The 20,097-nt window shown below is 38.9% G+C and overlaps 4 protein-coding genes across 8 annotated transcripts in view; 3 read left to right on the top strand and 1 right to left on the bottom strand.

The window, feature by feature from the left end:
- The window catches only part of LOC138633300 (leptin receptor gene-related protein), a 174,482-nt gene that overhangs the window by 31,317 nt on the left and 123,068 nt on the right, over positions 1-20,097 (top strand). The window lies entirely within an intron of this gene.
- LOC138633331 (type III endosome membrane protein TEMP-like) lies at positions 6,537-7,286 on the top strand. Its single transcript, XM_069719497.1, has 2 exons — positions 6,537-6,664; positions 6,841-7,286. Exons 1-2 carry the CDS (start codon positions 6,625-6,627, stop codon positions 7,233-7,235), a joined length of 435 nt encoding a protein of 144 aa, XP_069575598.1. The 5' UTR covers positions 6,537-6,624; the 3' UTR covers positions 7,236-7,286.
- On the bottom strand, positions 8,098-9,964 carry tmem125b (transmembrane protein 125b). Of its 2 annotated transcripts, none has more exons than XM_069719467.1 (2): positions 9,391-9,964; positions 8,098-9,264 (listed from the first exon to the last, which is right to left on the bottom strand). In XM_069719467.1, exon 2 carries the CDS (start codon positions 9,222-9,224, stop codon positions 8,514-8,516), a length of 711 nt encoding a protein of 236 aa, XP_069575568.1. In that variant the 5' UTR covers positions 9,225-9,264; positions 9,391-9,964; the 3' UTR covers positions 8,098-8,513. The 2 variants fall into 2 exon arrangements, with proteins under 2 accessions (XP_069575568.1, XP_069575567.1); XM_069719466.1 differs by having other exon boundaries at positions 8,098-9,285.
- LOC138633332 (low-density lipoprotein receptor-related protein 8-like) overlaps positions 19,759-20,097 on the top strand; it is an 82,593-nt gene continuing 82,254 nt past the window's right edge. For 2 of the 4 annotated variants that reach the window (XM_069719499.1, XM_069719501.1), the window contains exon 1: positions 19,759-19,917. In XM_069719499.1, the coding sequence (XP_069575600.1) occupies positions 19,851-19,917 (67 nt within the window). In that variant the 5' untranslated portion in view covers positions 19,759-19,850. The remainder of the gene's footprint in view (positions 19,918-20,097) is intronic. The other 2 variants (XM_069719498.1, XM_069719500.1) reach the window with 1 other exon arrangement.

Consider the following 20,097-nt stretch of genomic DNA (forward strand, 5'->3'; position numbering starts at 1 on the left):
TAAATGTCCAAACAAAAGAGGTCAGAAAGATTGTGTTCTTTGCTTGAAAGCATTTATGAGCTCCGTTATCGATCATTTATGTACATTTCAAAGGGTGAACGAGGAAAACAAGATGAATGGTTTAATACATTTTTTATATGTTGTCTGTATATGTTTCAGGACGCTGTTTTTCAAATGCATTCCATGAATGTACACTGTGATTTATTCACACAGTTCTTGAAAGAGCATCAATAAAATCTAAATCAAAAGCCACAGCCTGATTATTATGCAGTCATGTTGCCAATAATGAACTGCGCTGTGCCGATGCCATGTTCTGGAAAAGCAACAAAGAAGTCACAGCTCAGATCATTTACACTGTAAAAAGGTTTTTGACGTTATCTACAGAAGAATTTCCACATGGAAACTGATAATAGCAATGAAAGTCCACTGCCGAACTGATGCTTGTTGTGTTAAACACATCCAGCTGAGCAACTCTGACCAGGAAGCCTTTCTCTGGCTCTCTTCATATGTTTAAAGCCACAATGCCAGTTTAAGAGCTTAAGAGAAAAAGATCAGATGGGTCAATGAGACTTAGGGTCTCTCTTAGACAGTTGAGATTTGTTACTGTCTTTGGGTTCTTAATCTGTTCTTTGCACAGTCTTGGAAAGCGTGCAGGAGCAGCCCTGAAAATGTACATGGTAGTAGGATTCAGTGAGAGGGAAGACAGTGAAAACAAACCCGCTTTGATCATTTTATAGCTGTAAGAGACAGACTTATTCAATGCCTTTTTTTTGTGGTCACACATAAGAGATTTAATTCAGATTCAAAATCATCCAACAGCCCTCAATGATGGTTTTAGCATATTATCATTTTATAAACACCATGTACATTTATCTCAGCTCTGGCAACAAGCATAATGAGAAAGAATGTAATGAGTTGGAATTTGCTCTTCTTTCTCAGTCCAACTGCATCAATAATCTGCACATCGGATGAGAAATGTATTCCTAGAAATGGGGAACAACTTGACTTGTCGAGTGTTAGCATCTGCTTCTTTCACAGCACCCAGATATTTATTAATAAGCACTGCCGATGTGTTAGAGAGGATGATGAGAACTAACTGTTAAATGGGAATAGACGAGAACAAAATGTACTCTGTGTATTTTTTTCTGGATTAAGTTTTTTATATTTGTGAATCATAACTTGGAGTGGGATGCCCACCCAATGTCCATGGATAAAAGGAAGACAAAATATACATGCATAAGTAATGGTTTCTTGCATCTAAGGGATGCACATTTGTCAAAGTATAAAGATGTTTTATTACTCTGCTTGTGTGTTGTCCTATTGCCGGTGTTTTTGGATAATTTGTTCATCCGTCTGTCCCATTCTTGCAAATGTGATATCTCAAGAACGCCTTGATGGAATTTCTTTACATTTGGCACAAATGTTCACTTGGTCCCCATAAGACCTGGTGGTCAAAGGTCATTGTGACCTCAATGTCTAACCATTCTTGTAAACACTATATCAAATGAACACCTTGAGGGAAGGTCTTCCAATTTGGCACAAACGTTCATTTGGCCCCAAGGATGAACAGAAAAAGATGTTAGTGGTCAAAGGTCAGAGGTCAAGGATTCTTTGACCTTTTGTCCAACCAATCCGTCTGTCCCATTCTCATGAATGTGATGTCTTATGAATGCCCTGAGGGAATTTGGCACAAATGTTATGTTTGCGTACAAGAGGAACTGCTAAGAATTTAAATGTCACTGTGATCTTACATCAATCCCCTACTGTGAATGTAATGACGTTAGAAAAACCTTGAGGGAATTTCTTCAGATGTTGCACAAACATTCATTTGGACTCAAGAATAAACTGATTCGAGTTTTATGGTCAAAGGTCACTGTGAATCTACTGTGAGTCATAACTCAAGAATTCATACGCTAATTATTATTTTATTTTTTTTAACTCAAATTTGTAATGACATTATATTTTCAATGGTCAACTTCACTGTGACATCAAAATGTTATGCAAAAATTCTCTTCTTTCCATTATTTAACACCGTAACTCAAGAACGGAAAGGCGAGATTGTGACCATGATTCACATTAGTTATAGTCACATAGTTGGATGCTGAATTGGTGACACTAATGTTGAGTGTCCACCTTTAAACTACGGTGATTGTGTAGATCTTCTGTGCTGTCAGATTGACGATAAATGTGAATCATTCATGTTTTAGAATTTATAACTTCTCTGCAGCAGCTTCCATATTTGAAAGCATTGTCTACTGTCAATGAACTCTTTTGGCCAAACATGTGAACATGTATAAGGATTCTTCCAACATTTTCACTATACTGTAAATAGTTTGGACAGATATGGATGTAAACTGTTACTGTAACAACTACGAGGCATTAATTATAATCTTAAATTATAGTGCGTTGAACTATGAGGACCACGGCAGAATTGGCCACGGCAAATCAATTCAACTTTTAATTTGATAAAGAATTGATTCAATTTGATGGGTAGGTGCAAAAATAATTCATACGTTATACACAAATGAAGAAGCATTGATATCATGGCCTTCATTGTCCAATCATTCTTATTACATAAATAGAAAACTGGGGAATAAACAACTTTTTTGTAAATTATACACTTCCCTTGCAAGGCTAATTAAAAGAGAAAAGAGTCAAATTATTACAAATGATGGTTCTCGTGTTCCCAGCTGGCCTTTTGGGATAACAATAGCAACCATGCTGTCTCTGTTCCAGGGATTATTATTATTATTATTATTTTCAAAATAGCAATACATTTAGTCTCTAAAGGAGAAACACACAAATAGGAGTATATGACAATATTCATCCGGTATCACCCAACTCAACATTTTTTAAATTTTTTTAAATTTTTAATTGTTTGGCACTCTCGCCGACATCATTACTACATGTTTAGTTATGTTCTTTGCAGTCATGACTTTAGTTACATAACACCCAATCATGGCTTTTCTGGTTCAGAATTTGTTTATTAACACATTTTTAGCACCACAGTGTATTTTAAATGAAGTGAGCTCTATTTATTTAAATTTTTTTGTCATTATTGGCTTGTTGAATTACATGAATTTTGCATAAAATGTTATTTTCCTTTGTCTTTGATTTAACATGTCTGCGTGCCAAGTCCTAGTTTGACAAAGAAGACTGTGAACTGTGGAACCCAATTAGGAGCCTAAAACAAGACCAAATGTTCGGTCTTGGGGGGGATTAAGTTTTGGTTAGGGTTCTATTTAATCTTCCCCTTTGTGTGTGTGTATTGGTCTGATCAGTCAGTTTATGTTTCCCTGGTGTCTCATTATGTTAGATCTGCCACATGTAATAACAGTTTGTTTTTATTAGCCTTTCTTTTGGGTAGAGCCTCTTTTAAGGGCCCAGGTAAAACTGTGTTGCTTTCATATTTGTATTTTTCAATTAGGATATAGTAAATCTATTTTTTTTTTTAAATAAGCCTGTGCTCTCTTGTTAGCCTGTATTACACTGTAAGGTTATCCTCATGTCATGCTTGCTGTAAATTAGCAAATTTCTAGTTTTAATTTTCATAAGCTCATTGGTGGCTGTTTTAAAAGTAATTGTTCCATGCACATATTAAAGTTTAATTTACATTATACATTGTTAATGTTTTAATTTTTTTCTTCTTTAGTTATTTTGAGATCTATATTTTGAAATGTCAAGGGGAGGAGATTTTAGGAATTTTCTAAGCCAAGTGTAGGATCCAAATAAAATATTCAACATGTCTGGGACTGTCTTGAACTACAATTTATAATATATGCACCATCTCCACTAGAGTGAGTTTCATAGACTACCTAAATGAAAGTGGAAAATGTTGTAGGGAGCTGACTAAGAAGAAATAAAGAAATTCACCCCAACTATTCAAATGACATGCAAGCACTTCCCAATCAAAGCTCATGTAAGAAAGTGCCAATTTAAGAGATTACTGCTTTGAATCTGTCACTTTGAAGTTGGTGTTTCTTCTTTGCGGTTGAGTTTGTTCTAGCCTGTGAATCATTTATATATATTTTCAAAGGATAGCATGGTAATTGTGTATGAATATGTATCAAAGCTGACATTTTTTTTAAGTCTAAAGGCTCACACCTCCAGGTCCCTGTTCAAGATGTTTCTGGTCATCTCTTACCACTCTGAGCTTCTCTTGGTAATCAAAAATAGACAATTTATAATGAGATGACCAATTAATCTCATGATCAAGTGTCCAGAGAGACATTTTAATTTCTTCTGAAACCACATTGCTTGCCCCCATGCGTGTAAAGCTCTCATTGAATATACTTTCTTAATAAATGACATCTCATTTCAAGTTACTTTTCAACGGGCCCTTCCCTCAGAACCACCAATTAGAGACCTGACAATCCACCACACCACCAGACCACCCCCGATGGTCCCCTGACAGTCTGTGTGTAGATCTTTACTCTTGTGCTTTACAACAATTCAGGCCATATACTTGTAGATTAAGATTGGACATACAACATAATGATGCCCTCTTTTAAATTACATAACAGAAACAGAAAATATGACATAATTTCAACTGGCTCCACCTCAACCAGTTGCAGCAGTAAAATGCTGCCTTCAAAATAATTCATCAGTAGTAATAACCCACTAATATTTTATAGCATTCAGAGTGTCTATGTTCTGGGTGAAAATATATTTTCAGTATATTTTCAATGCAGAACGTTTCTTGAAATTAGATATTTTTATTGAAATGACTGTGAAATAATGGATGCTCTCCTCCACTCAGAGCATGACCGTGGAGGGCTTTTGTTTCAGTATGTGATTACACTGCCACTATCTGGCCTGACAGCACAGATGCATCAGTTCTGGTTACTCATTTGCTCTCTTTGTTTATGGTCAGAAAATTCCTAAATACTTCTAACGGCAGCTGCTTTTTTAAAAGAGTGAATTAAAAAAATGATTTCAGATTTGAAATGAAAAATATTTTTATTTCATTTTCTGGCTGAAAAGTTACAAAGACCTGACAAATGTAAGACAAATGACAAACCTAGCCGTTACTGATTAACATCTGTCTTAAGGGCATGGTGCAGGAGGAGTGACTCTATGGCACGTCCTGCAACCCTTGCCCAGCAGTGTCTTTACTTTTGTCAAAAGGTGCGGAAGAGGAAGACAAAAATACAAGTCAGGACTGGGAGACATACACCTCCGTCACTGCTCCTATTTTGTACAGGTAAGCCTTTTTAGATATTTTGTTTGTGTGTGTGTGTGTTTGTAGTTTCTGTAATATGAAAAGATGGTTATTCTCAGTGTCTGGGCAGTGTAAGTGACACTACTGAGTGACAGCATTGACTATGTTGTAGTCATATGACTTCAGTGGCGTACTGTGAAACAGCTGGTGTGCGCTGGCCTGCATCAACAAATAAACGCATTTTATATTTCGAAAGAATAAACTACAGTGACAATGTACAGCATACAACAGAATATACATGCATTTGTTCTATTGGATTAAAGGTAATAAACTATATAACATATGTGTGGTCAGTTTAAAGTTAATTAGTAAGCAATTCAGGATTATGGCAATGAACATTGCTCGAGACTTGGCAGATCAACTCCCTGAAGTCATATGACAGTGTCTGAAGGAACTTCACAGTTTGTGTTATAGTTTTGTGATTTACGTCAAATCTTTGTTAATATTTCCTTTCTCAACGCGACAAGAGAGATGTTTATTGAGTGGATAAAGGTGATAAAGGCCCCTATTTACTCATCAATTACAGATCCATTAGATGTTTTAACTTTTACACTTGTAACTTGAAATGAGAGACCTTACAGTTTTGGTTAGAGAAGGACTGTCTGTGATATTTATCATCCCTGAATCTCCCTGAATAAATGGATGAGAGCATGACAATGGTGATCATTATCTACTTTACCCCAACCTCTGTTAAACTGTGTTAATTAAATTAAAGGTACTACACACTTTGTATGTATATTGGATAAAGTTGTTCACTTTATATTTTCATGTATCTTAACATGTTTTAATCTTTAAGATGTTAAACCTCTGATATTCTATTTCATTTTAAAGGGTTTAACAGTGTATTTGAGCATAAAAAATGTGAAGTATGTCAACCTCATTGTACTACATGTCTCAGGATATCTCATCAGCAATACTTTTCAAGATTAGATCGTATATTTTCATATAAAGTTTGTCCTAAAGCAACATGGACAATCTCATAGTGAAAACCAATTGGGTGTAATTGGATCATCCCTTCCGAATTTAGATTGCAATAAAACAAGACAACTAAATCCCTTATAGCTTTATAAAACTACCTTCTGAAGCTTTGAGTCAATTACATCAAATCATATTCAGGGTACATTCAACAGTAATTGGTTCTTGAGTAAAACTTTCCCTCTGTGATTCTCTGAATGGTCTTTCCTCGCTGAGCAGGGTTGGAGGGATATTATGTTCTTTTCGTGAATCTCTATAAATGTAATCACATCATCATTTTATTTCTTTAGTTTGTCGACGGAGAGATGAGTCACAGGAGCTGCAGCTTCTTTGTGGTGTTTTTACTCTGTGAAGTTTTTATCAGAGATGCACGCACTGCGACTATAGCTGATGTTGAGGGACACGAAGTCTCCCAGAGACATCTTCTGATGGAGGGCGAAGATTTCGGCAACATTACGAACATTGGCAGTAAGTGACAAAACAAACACGCAGCTGGAATTTTTACTAACTCTTTACAACCAGGTGTGTTTGATGAACTTTGTACGACACTTAATTTACAGTAAACCTTCTGAATGTACTGGTGTTGACCTCTCTGTTGTTATAGCTACATTTAAAAACTGTCCTGTGTTGCTGCTGTTTGTCAGAGGCAGTCACACCAGACGACACCCCAAAGTCTCTGGAATGGTCTTATCTGGCGGCGGGACTGGGCACAGTCCTCACCATCTCACTCCTCATCGTGATGACCGTCAAGTTTCGCCTTTTCCATCGCTTTCTGGCCAGCTACAGACACTCCCTGCTCCAGGAGTCTGACGGGGTCAGCCAGTACGGCCAAGAGAACATATCTTTCCCTAACAACGTGCCAGGTCGAATGGGAGTGGTAGGAGGGACGCTGAGCGGGCTGGACGAAGACGATGACGGCTTCATCGAGGATAACTATATCCAGACCAGCGAGAAGGACAGGGTAGATAGAGAAAGGGAGGAAGAGGAGGAGAAGGTGGTGGAAGACAGTGATGATGATCTTCAGTTTACCATAGGGTGATTAGATAAAGGGACAATTAATCAAAAATAGCTGGTTTACAATTAAAATGTAAACAAACAAAAAAGAAAAACCCTCACAAGAAGATTTTGAGACAGGAAAGCAGCGATTCCAAACTTTTCTGGCTTGTCACCCCTTAAAATGAAATGCAGAACTTTAAACAAAAGATCAAATTTACATGAAAAGTATGAAACTTTTGTATTTTTTTTTCCTGTTCTAAATATTCATTTCATTACCACTAAGATTTATTTTGTGACCCCTTGAAGGGATCCCAACCCTTAGCTTGGGAACTGCTGAAACGGTGCAGTAAGTGTTTGATAAAAAGGAGAACTGAAAGAACATGGTAGATAAACTGAGTGGAGGAAAAGTGGAGTTTATCTGCACACTGGATTTAGACAGGAAACATTTTGACCATTCAAAGTCTTCATTAGACAAATGACTAACATGATTAAGGGAAAAGTATATGTATATTATGTAGCTTTATATTTGATCAAACATCTTCGATGTCAGAATCTTCACTTTTTCCCTTTATGCCATGTAGAAATTGCGCCATTCACTGCTGAAATGTATAATATTTTTAAAATGAATATATTGTGTCCGACTATATGTAAAGGACAACAAAACACAAAAATGGCACTTTTACTGAGGTTGAATTTGGTGCCTGTATTATAAAATGTGATAGCGCATGCCAATCACTTGATTACGTAACGTGTTCACCTTTATTTACAAGGTTGGTTGATTCGTTTTAGGCTGTGAATGAACAAGGAAGAGTTGTCATAGTAGAAATGTTTGTGAAAGGATTTTTTTGAACATGCACTTCATAAATAAATTCCTTCTTTTGAAATTCTTTATTCATTCCGTCTGAAATACACTTTGTCAGTGTTTGGTTTTGAATCAGAAACAGAGCTCACAAAACACAATAATGTTCTGATTTGATGGGCCACTTACTGAGTCTTTATTTAAAACCATAACTACCCAGACAGATTTTTAAAGAATTGTGCATTCAAACAGTGGAGAGGGGGAAGTGTTCACATAACAAATCATAGACTAAGTGTTGACAGCAGTCTTTTCTTCTGGTACAAATAATGCAAATGTGTTGTTTTAATGATGTTCAGCTCCAGTCGGTTTTATGACAATAGCAACCGACAATCTCCAAAAGTCCTCCCTTTGGTTATCTCTTCTTTGTTTTCCTTTAACTCATATATCCGCTCAAAAACATGTCATCCTATTATTCTACTCGCAAGCTTTTCTTCTTCGAGTAATTTTGCCCATTTAGTCCTTTCAGATAAGGCTTGTTCTGCTGGAGGACGTCTCTCTCCTAGCCTGACTCATCTGTCCCCCTGAGACACTGAACACACGGACAGCCTGACTGCCCAGCCTTCTTCTCGCTGTGATCAGTCTCATCCTCCTCCTCCTTATCCTCTGCTCCTTTCTCCTTTTGAGGTACACCAGCACACTGTAGCCCACCACAGCCAGAGCCATGCCCGCCCCAGCAGCCATCAGCACCAGACCGGACACCAGCATCTCCCTGCTGTCGTGACTTTGGCTGCCGATTGTGGCCACACAGAGCAGCACCGTCCCGCACAGCGTCACTGCCAGCCCCACGGCTAAAATCAACGCCGGGTCAGCCCTCCCGCCGCTCTTCAGCTGGTCGATCCGACGCCGGCTATGCACACAGTTCATGTCCTGGATGGCGGAGCTGAAGAGCTGCTTGAGCAGGACGGCGAGGGCCAGGAGGCAGAGGGTGGTGCCCACCCCGAGACGCCACTCTCCGGACAGGCTGGTAGTGGTGGAGAGGAGGCCCACGCCGCCGAGGCCCAACCCCAGTATGAGGGCAACTGAGGCACAGTAGCACAATAAGGAGCGCCGGGGGTCTCTGAACCACCACAGCTCCACTTGATCTTCCAGGACACGGCGCTGCATGAGGGTGGGGTCCAGGTAGAAGCTTGGGGGCCGATGTATCGTGTGGTAGAAGGTCTGCATCTCAGGCATGGCAGGTCACAGCTCATTCAGCCCAAAAGAAGGCTGACAGCTGAAAAGATTGTGCAGAACACTAAAACAGGAATCAGACTTTAAAAATGAACTCTATTCCCCACAACTAGGCCACAAGAGAAACATCCTGTCCTTCATCTCAACATCTGTGAAAACACTTACTCACTTTGTGCTCGAAATTTGTATCTTGCGTTGCTGTCCATCCATCTGCATCCCATCTGACAACTTTGGTATTACAAAAGTTAGTTTAGAAGATCCCACAGTTGTTTGGTTTTGTTGTGTCATTCTGAAGAACAGATTATGTCCATTTTAACTAAAAAATAATCCATCTTGAAGGAAAAACTTCCAGCATGTTTCATCTGCTGAAGTTGGTTTCAGGGATAAAACTGAAGCATCCCTACTAGAGGCAGAACATCAGGGAAGCAGGGACTCCCACAGTGTTAACCTCACGGGGAGTGGAAAAGTAATGATGATGTTTACGTAGCTGGTGCACATGTCTTTTCGCCAAGCCTTCATCGGCGACTGTACTAGTGCCACCGATCAATAATCTGTGCCCTCTTTACATGCCCTTCCCCAGTGCCAGGCAGAACAGACACCCGCCCCCCTCCTCTCATCACACAGGAACACCATCTTGTCTGGTGAAGTGGGAAAGAGACGGGTTTACAATAGCTGGTGTTGGATCATGGCTTGGACAGAGATTGGCGACATTGTCCACCGTGTCCCAACGCAGACAATGGGCTGCCCGATGAACACAATGACTGTGCTGCAGAAGGCGGGCGGTGGTGTGTGTGTGTGGAGGGGGACGTGGACGGGTGCTGCGTTGCTGCTGTGGAGGGCTGAGTGATGTCACTGCTCACTGATAATGGTGTTTCTGTGATCCTAAGGATAGCGTCATTCCCACACTGAGCTGGCCTCGGAGATTGGCCACAGTGAACGCTGTATCTCCTCGGTGAGGGGCGCTCACTGACCTGGGCCTGCTGGTCTGTCTCTCCTACTAACACACCTGCCAATGTTGAAAATAATTCTTGGAAACATTTCAAGATTAGTTTTTACACATATTTGCTTTCTTGCCAAGACAGCAGCACCTTTAAACTTCACTGATACAGAAAGACATTACACCTGGGTTTTTTTATGCATACAAAAATCAAAGTGTAAAAACGGCAAGTTGTGTTTTTACAGTTATTTATATGGTAGACTGCGCTTGGAGGTGTAGCTTATATAGTTTTATCTAAAGTCTATATTTACTGTATTAATTAGTGAGCTTTACAGAGACTCTTAAGCTAGGCTTGATTTTTCCTTCCTCTATTTGAGCCTTTATAAAGAGAAAAATACCCTATGACAATTCTAGGAAAGAAGTACACCGAAATGATGTTATTTGAGAAGCCAGCGCACTTTTTTGTGTTTTGTTTGTAGCTCTTCTCGGAAAAACACACTGAAACACACATGTGCAAATGTGGTTTATTATGACACAGATGCAACTAATATAATAACTGTTCTGGGCAATTTCAGGGCTTTGCTAATAAACATACTGGCTGGCTGGTACCTTAATGGAACGCAGCCATTGCTATTATCATTGGCATTAAGATTTCAATGCTTTCTTTACAGAAACAAAACCCCTTTTCTGCGCTGTAATTTAAGTTAATAACAGCACACAACAATAGGTTGGCTGATGGCCAATGGCTGCATTTAGAGCACTTTTAAAAATTCTAATGACCTCATATTTTGCTTCTCTTACGCCTCCATCTGCAATTCATAATGAAGAAAAACTTTTAGCATGTTCAGTGCCCAGTGCCATCTGCCTTTGTTTTTCAACCATCACCAGGGATGAGATGATGCTGAGCTTCTCTTGAAAACCTCTGATGAACTAATCAGCTTCATCACCATAGGAGAGGGACACAAAAATCCACTGTCTCCCCCTAGTGGACAATATGAGTAAGTGTACAATTCATGCCTTTGTAATGAATGTGAACATTTTAACCTCAACTGAAGTCACCAAATTTGACCAAACTTTAGCCAAAATGTTATATTTTCTATCAATTAGTGTGAGAAAAGGCTAATAAGATGAACACAAGTGGAGAAGAAGATGGGAGGAATGAATAGAGGAATGAATTCTCTGACTTTTTATCTGATTTAGTGCCGAGTTCAGATAAAGTGATGATAGTGGGAGACTTTAACGTTCATGTTGACATGGACAACGACAGCCTCAGTTCTGCTTTCAGCTCATTATTAGATTCCATAGGCTTTTCTCAGAATGTAAATAAACCCACTCACCGTGGTAACCACACCCTCCATCTGGTTCTGTCGTATGCCATGGAAACTGAAAATTGAATTGTATTTCCTCAAAACCCTGTTTTGTCAGACCACTTCTTATTAACATTTGAAGTTACAATAATGGACCACACAGCATGTGGGAATAAATCCCACTACAGTAGATGTCTGACAGATAATGCCGTGGCCAAGTTTAAGGAAGTAGTTACATGCTTATCCTCTTCGATGCCGTGTGTTAAAGCAGTGGAAGACATCTACGTTGATCTTAGTCCCACATAAGTGGATCATCTGATAGAAAACACTCCAGTATCTCTGCTACAACTCTAGATAATGTCGCCCCTCTGAAGAAGAGAGTAATGAATCAGAGGAAGTTGTCTCTGTGGTACAACTCACAATTACGCTCTGCTGGGCAGGCGACTAGAAAGCAGGAAAAGAAATGGCGTTCCACTAATTTAGAAGAATTTCACCTGGCCTGGAAAGATAGTCTAATATTATATAAGAAAGCTCTTCGTAAGGCCGGGACTTTGTATTACACATCATTAATAGAGGACAACAAGAACAACCTCAGGTTTCTTTTCAGCACTGTAGCCAGGCTGACAAAGAGTCACAGCTTGGTTGAGCCCTCTATTCTTTCAGCTCTCAGCAGTAATAACTTCATCAACTTCTTTACCAATAAAATTCTCACTATTAGGGAGAGAATCGGGCCGACCCTTCCTGCTACCATCACTGATGTGATGTTAAGCACAGCAGCCCTGAAAGCAACTGTAGGCCTGGACCAGGCTCCATCATATCGTAGAGATCTTATAGAACTATATAATCCTAGCAGAGCACTTTGCTCTCAGTACGCTGGTCTGCTTGTGGTTCCTAGAGTTTACAGAAGTAGAATGGGAGGCGGAGCCTTCAGTTTTCAGGCTCCTCCCCTGTGGAACCAGCTCCCAGTTTGTGTTCGAGGGGCAGAAACCCTCTCTAGCTATAAGATTAGACTCAAAACTTTCCTTTTTGATAAAGCATTTAGTTAGAGCTGGCTCGGGTGGACCTGAACCAACCCTTAGTTATGCTGTTATAGGCCGAGGCTGCTGGGGGACCTCGTTACATGCTGAGCTTCTTTTCTTTCCTCCTACTCTTTAACTGACTCATACCTCACCATCTTTTTCTCCCATAGTTTCTTCTTATTATCTGTTGTCTCCATTCAGTTCCCTCGCTCGCATAGTTTCTGTTCTTTCTTTTCCAGATGTCCTGTCATGGAGCTGCATGTTTCTGTTCTGCGCTTGTCATCTCCACCAACAGTTCTTCTCTTGTATATCTATGCTGTCCTTTTCTCTCTCTGCTCTCCTCTCACCCCAACCGGTCCAGGCAGATGGCTCCGCCCACCTCTGAGCCTGGTTCTGTCGGAGGTTTCTTCCTGTTAAAGGGAGTTTTTCTTCCCTCTGTTGGAGGTTTTTCTCCCTTAAAAAGGAGTTTTTTTCCCCCCTCCTAGCTTATGTGGGAATTGTTGAATTGTTGGGTTTCTCTGTATAATATTGTAAAGTTCTTCTGTAAGGACTTTGATGTGTTAAGTGCCATGAAATAACCTTTGGCGCTATATAAATGAAATTGAATTGAATTGAATTGAACACGAGGGAATGAACAAATGAATGGAACACTGTCAGAAACATGAGTTTCTTTGTAAAAAAAAATCTGATCTTACACTCTCTAGGATGTTACTCATTACAGTGACTATAATATGTGATAAATACTGACAATAATATGTGACTCTAAAAGAGCTGCTTCCTGGTCTGTCGATGTGAATAATCCACAAGCTGACCAACAATACTGTGTAGTCATTCAAATAAAGCCATAAGGCAGGACATATTGATTTACAATAATTACTCTTATCATTATTGCACCAAGTAGAAATGAGCTGAGTTATTAATACAAATGTTGTAAAAATTTGCTAAAGCAGTTAAGCCAGCCATTAATTAAAATATGAAAATATTTTTACGAATAATTGTTACAGGTTGTTATGTATTTGGCATTTTTCTGAACAGCTGGTGAAAGTGCAATCTGTTTGTTAGCCTTGTGATATAAAAGCCTGTCATTTGTCTGCTATTCTGGGAGTGACTCCAAAATTCAACAGGTTCAGAAAAAACTGAAATTGTGTTGGAAAACTGATGGATGAATGGATGAACAGATGTGTGAAAAAAAATTACACAGGCTATTATAAACTCCTCAGAATGGCGCTTGGAGCAGGCCAACGCTCACCGGGACGCAGAACAGGCACGGATACATGTCAATCTGTAACTACCGTGACGTTCACAAGCCGCCAAGTAGCTCGGCACTCAATAAACTACATTACCCAGCAGCGGCAAAAACACCTGTTCTCCAGACCCAAGACATACTGGTGTCACACCTTTAATGAGGCTATTTGAACATCTTATTTATTCTAAAGAACAGCATCCTCCTTAAATTGTCAAGTATACTTGCTGAATGCTAATGTATGTACCATTAATATTGAATCAGATAATAGGCTACATCCTTATCTATTGTACGCTATATACTGATGAATCCCTCTGGAAAGCATATCCTTTACTAGCTAGGACTTTTATTCTGAAAGGTTGACTTCCTTTCTCTGTTTCAATTTAAAAGCCCTCTTGCGTTTCATTCACTGTCGAGCCATAGTTGGTTTTGACCTGATGTTGTTACTCTGATGAATAAAAAGGTTGTAGTGTTTGTAGTGCTTCTCTGTTGAAATTCACAGTAGTATATTTCATGATTTGCTGATGTTGGCTGATGCACACAAACCTGTGAATATGGGGAGCACTGGCACTTATGTTTTCCTCTTCAAGCACTGATCACCATAAAATATATTATTCTACTTTTTATTCATGATTTTATTGAAAGATGCTACAATTCTCAAATGAGATAGCTATAAAGAGTGAGTTCTGTTCTTTTGCATTCAGTATTATGGTGCAATTATAAACTTCCCAAAAGTTAGCACAATTTATATCAAAAACGGTTACTGCTGTTATACAGTTATGCAGTAATACAATACCGTTATCTGTATCTGTGTGATCTTTTTGTGAACCTGCAGGGGTCAGTAGCCTCCAGGTTTGGATTGCTGCCTGCAAGTTACCAGTACAGTAATACCCTATGGGTTTAGATGCAGAAGCACTAAGATCTCTCACTTTAGTGATAAAAAAAAAAATCAATTTATAGTAAAAGTCCTACATTCAAATTATTACTTACATAAAAAAACAAACCTCTAAATAATACTTATGAAAAACAAAAGTACTAATTTTGACAAGAGTCTGCTCTTCTCAGTGTTTCATTATTTAAACAATTGCTTATTAATACTGATGCATTAATATGTAATTTTCATTATTTCTATTTAGTTGGTTGGTTGGAGTTTTTTCCTCCACTAAAACCTACAAAACCACAAACAACTGAACAGTCAGCATGAATCTAGCATTTCTTCTATTTTTCACTTAAACATAAATGCAGTCAGCATGTCTTCATGTAACGACCGACTCCACGGTGTTTAGATCAGGGCTACGTCGGGGTCAGACCATCTGTTACAGGACTCCTTGTTCTTGTTGTTGCTGAGGATTTTTCTTTATGTCTCTCATTGTGTGTTTGAGGTCGTTGTCATGCAGCTTAAAACCTATTTAATTATCGCTTAAATTAGAAAAACACTTCACAGCATTTATTTAGAGTTCTTTCAAGGTTTTTCCACATTTAGTCTTTTACTAGGAAACTGTGCTCCCTGTGTGGAGGTGGAATAAAATTCTGCTTGGACAATGATCGGTGTTTATGTTAAATATTAGAGAAGCTGTGCTTTGAGCGTTGGCTGTTCCAAACCTGGAGCAGAGTCACGTCAACTGGTGCCCAAGCCATTTTTTGGTGAACAGTTCCTCGCTCATGCCTGACACTCCAGCCGCTGATTTAACAGACAGGAGCTACATCAGCCAGAGAGGATGAACTAATCTCCCAGATGCAGACCACTGGGTTAGACAAACAGGGCTTGTGATGCTGTTCTAGTTTCACTCAAGCGGCTGCTGAGAGGTGGGCGAAAACAAGAGCAAATGTTACTCTGTGATCTCTCAGCAGCAGCTATTGAGGTGTTCTTGAGCAAGGTACTTAAATCTAATTGCTTCAGTGCTCAGAGGCCATCGGTGGAGAGCTATACTGTAACTGAACCAAAAGGGCTGACCATGCCAGCTTCTGCTTCTGACTGAATGTAGAACAGAGAAATTGATGGTGGAAAGAAAAACCGAATGCAGCAAATGTAGCCTAAAGGTTAATGAGATGAGGAATGTGGCCAGAGTTGCAGGATTTACTGAAATGCTGTTTACATGAGGAACCGCTGATTTCTTAATGCCGTGACTGTATGTGGGGAGGATGGAAGCCTCTCCTGAATCCTAAAATTGTAGGATTATGTGGTACATCACCCCGAGTGGCTTCTGGGTGTAAATGAAAGGAAACTGCTGCCAATTCTCAAACAACCGGCGATACGCAAAGTAACAAAAAAGACAAACCTTGACTCCTGACTTTTCTGAAGGCTTCTCACAAGGTTGGACCCTGGAACGGACATAAATCAAACAGGGACAGTGCTGATAATTCTCTGGACAGTCTGTAAGTAGGGAGTTTATGTGACAGGAAATTTTGTGTTCATATTCATGGTGTCCAGAGAATAAATCTTCATAGCTTTGATTATCCACTGACATTTCATCTTGTGCCACCAGCAGGTCAAAATGTTCAATTATCTAATAACAAATCTCAGCTTTTTATAGTTAAAAATACATTTTAAATTGGCATCCATAGTTACTAGATGATGTATCCTTTTAGTATTCCCTGAATTGTCTTGTCATGCCAACATGACATGTAGTTTTACGTCATATCTCAACAGCTGTTAGATGGATTCATGTAAAACCTGGTGCAGATATTAAGGTTACATTTCGGATGAATTATAATAATTGTTGATCCCCACATGAAGCACCATTATTAGCACAAAATTTATGTTTCCCCAGTTTTTATGAATATTTGTCTTCAGCTGTACTTTGTGTTGAGTGCTTATAATCAAATATCCGCTTGCTAACACGCTGAACTAAGGTGAAGAACGTAATAAACGTTACCTGCTTAATGTTGTTCTTACAGTTCCTGAATGTCTTAAGTAGGTCAAGATGTTTATACCATACACTTTTTTTTTTTTTTTTACTTTTACTAATTTTTTCAATTCTATTTTACTTTATTTTTTGGTCTTTCTATTTGCAACAGTGGTTTTCACATTCACAGCAAAGCAAGGACACAGTTTTGTGAAGTATTGAAAAGAATCGTGAACAGGGGGCTGAGGCCAGAGCAGGAAAAACAGCATGACGATATACAAAATCTTTCTAGTATTCTCATATTCCTGTTGCTTGACAATCTCTTTCACTCTCATTCTCACTCAGAAATGCCCCCTGTTCCTGCTTAATCTTCAGTCTGCTAAAAGCATTTTAATTTAGTAATGACTCACTCTTCAGTAAACTCGCTGCAGTCTGTGTTATCTCTCACATTTTCAACTCAACCAAAACTAGGTTTCTTATTCTACATCAATATCCATCACTTTCATTTTTGCTCGAACAAGGCATCAGAGTATGAATTATAAAATATACTGAACTTAATGTGTTGTCATGGCCTATCAATGTATAAATCTGTTATGTGAGCTGTTTCTCTCAGTACATGGTTCTGTATAGGTTACATAATCAGTCTTTATTGCATGGTGGGGATTATGTACCCCAGAAAATAGAAATTAAAATTTGTATCTTGTTATGTTGTGATTTACAAGACTGATTGAATTTTGAGCGTATTATCTTCAACAGACATGAAGCTTTTCATAAAGTCAGCATGCTGTTTGTGATGGGATGTTTTCCTGTTTGACTTAACGCCCTGGTCACAGCTCATCTCCTGAATATGTTTTGGGAAGGTCAGGAATGAGTTGCTAATAAACTCATTTTCAAAGTCTTTTTGAAAATCCTATGAACACCTGCTCAAGAACTGCTGTGGTATTTTATTCCATTCTTCTCCTGCTGCCTCCCTCTTGCTGGATATTTGCTGTGCAGCCATGACAACAGGTCACGACTTCCTCTCTTTTTCTCTTCAGTACCATTGACCAGTGACTACAAGTGCTTGTGTAAATTTGTGCGTGTGCCAGTAGTGTCTCTTGGTGTATTTACAATATGTTGAGGATAGGAGGGATTAAGTTATCCTTCAGCTTATCTCCATTTAAAACGACTGATTATGCTGTCAGCGATGGTTGTGGCCTAGATTTGAAAGACAGCCTTGTTTGCTCTGTCTGGGAGCCACCAGACCTAGTGATGCACTTTTATCTGCGGACAAGTATTACCTCATTGTGTTTAGTAAGAGTAATAACGCTGCAGTTTGGTTAATGAAAGAGGTACGGGGGGGATTCTTCCTGTTGCTCCTGCCTTTGAGAAATGGCGGAGCCTGCAGTTCACCTTAGCACTCGCATAATTTGCATATAGATGAGACTCATATCACATTATTGCTTAGGGAGAGTATTAATAATGGAGTTGTTGAACAGCATACCGTACTGTACAGGAGACTGTTGTAGATGCTGAAACAGGTGTGGCCCACAGCGATGGTTTCTGCCTCACTGAATCCAACCGTCTCCTGCATCCTTCCCCTCCCTCTACCTACCATCAGCCGCACCTTGTTTGTTTGTTTCTATTTTGAAGGATTTAAGAATTTGTTACATGTGTGGATCCAGTGCTATGCCACCAGCAAAATTTTAAAGGATTTCTAAATTACTTCTCAAACTGGTTCAAACTGAACACAAAAAACACCACAGGGACACCAAATTGCTTGACCTTCTGATCCCCTCCTATCTGCTCCTGCTCCAACACTCGACCACTATTACCTGTCGGTATGCTCTAAAATGGATTTCATTGGCTCAGTGGGTGTGACATGGAAAACCCTCTGACCACTCTCTCTCTCACTTGCTCACTGTCACACTTCCTTGATTTGTATTAGTAGAACTGGCTGTCTAGATATACACAGTGCAGATATAATGTATGCATACTGTACATGCTGCATCAAAAATTCCTACACAACTTTCTTCATCTCAGCATTTTGGCCAACTATCATTTTTCCCTGTTTTCTGTGTCTTTAGCCCGGCAGCACCAACAGAAGATAGCCTCCATAATATGATGTGGGCATCATAAAACTTCAGTGATAGAAAATGTGCTGTAATTTTAGTCAGAATTTATATTAATAGCTAAAGATTTAACCATCATATAATTAATAATATATGAATTAAATGAGACCGAGAATTGCAGGGGATTTTAAACTCAGACATTTTTGTCTTGAATTGGAATAACTCAATATTTGAGTTGAAAATGAATTAGTAGTTTTTAAACAGTTGTCTCTTGTGTTATTTTGAGGGTAAAATCAGCTCAGTTTATGTTCAGTATCATAGTGACCCACCTGGTCTGGTAAACCAGAACTTTGTGTAGGCCTATGTAATCTTTGTGGCTTGTGCAAAGTTGTCTGTACATTCTATTCTATTCTATTCTATTCTATTCTATTCTATTCTATTCTATTCTATTCTATTCTATTCTATTCTATTCTATTCTATTCTGTGTTGCTCTGTTCTGTTCTGTCTTTGTCTATTTTATTCAATTCAATTCTATTCTGTTGTGTTGTTCTATTCTATTCTATTTTATTGAAAGTTCATTCTTGACCTCAAATACAGTCAATTGTTTTTCCTTTTTTTGTTTACGGTGTCACAAATGAGGTTTCAAAAATCACAAAATTGAATAGAATATAATGACTTCATATCTAATACCATTGAGTTAATTTTTACTTACAAAGCCTATGCTATCACAAATTGTCTGTGAAAACCTCAGTAACATTTGATCTATTCTATTTTATTCTATCCTTGCCTGTTCGGTTTTGTGCTGTTGTATTCTACTCTATTCTATTCTTTTGAAAGTTCATGCAAAATTAGATAGAATATCAAATCTTCATAGGCTTGTTTCCATCTTATTTTTTTTCTTAAGTGAGGGCAGTTTTATTTCCATAGCATATGCTCACACAAAACATTCAGCAAAAGCCTCTATTCTATTCTATTCTATTCTATTCTATTCTATTCTATTCTATTCTATTCTATTCTATTCTATTCTATTCTATTCTATTCTATTCTATTCTATTCCTGTCCCCGCCCACTCACTGTCGTCACGCCCCGGGCAGCCAGTGAGGCTGAGGGAGGGGGGGGGGGGGGTTCTCGCGGCGGAGAGGGAGGCAGCGGCGTCGCAGCTCTACAACTAGAGCGGCTTTCGGGCTTTGTTTGGTGGATGTGAATGAGCTCCATCACCTCCAGAAATGTGGACGGATATTAGGACGTTGCTACTTTTTCATTTGTTCGTCCTCATGCTTCATTTCTTGGAAGGTCAGTAGTGTTCTTTTTTTCCTTGCATGGGACGTTAATGAAATAAAAATAAAAACGATGTGTGAATTATGCTGAACGCGCGCGCGCGTTTAAAACCAAGAGAGAAAAATACACACAAAAAAATAATAATACTTTTTTTCTATTATGTGTGTTTGCTTGCTTTCTGAATATATTTCTGAG

The sequence above is a fragment of the Brachyistius frenatus genome, unplaced genomic scaffold, assembly GCF_029030835.1.
Source record: "Brachyistius frenatus isolate BFR_SWC_R1_liver_20210118 unplaced genomic scaffold, ASM2903083v1 Contig_215, whole genome shotgun sequence".
NCBI lineage: Eukaryota > Metazoa > Chordata > Actinopteri > Embiotocidae > Brachyistius > Brachyistius frenatus.

Bases quoted from the DNA above. Each gene is read 5' to 3' on its own strand.
- LOC138633331 (XM_069719497.1), top strand. From the start codon at position 6,625: ATGGAGGGCGAAGATTTCGGCAACATTACGAACATTGGCA. The intron at 6,665-6,840 runs GTAAGTGACAAA...GCTGTTTGTCAG, and splicing joins CAACATTACGAACATTGGCA to AGGCAGTCACACCAGACGAC.
- tmem125b (XM_069719467.1), bottom strand. From the start codon at position 9,224: ATGCCTGAGATGCAGACCTTCTACCACACGATACATCGGCCCCCAAGC.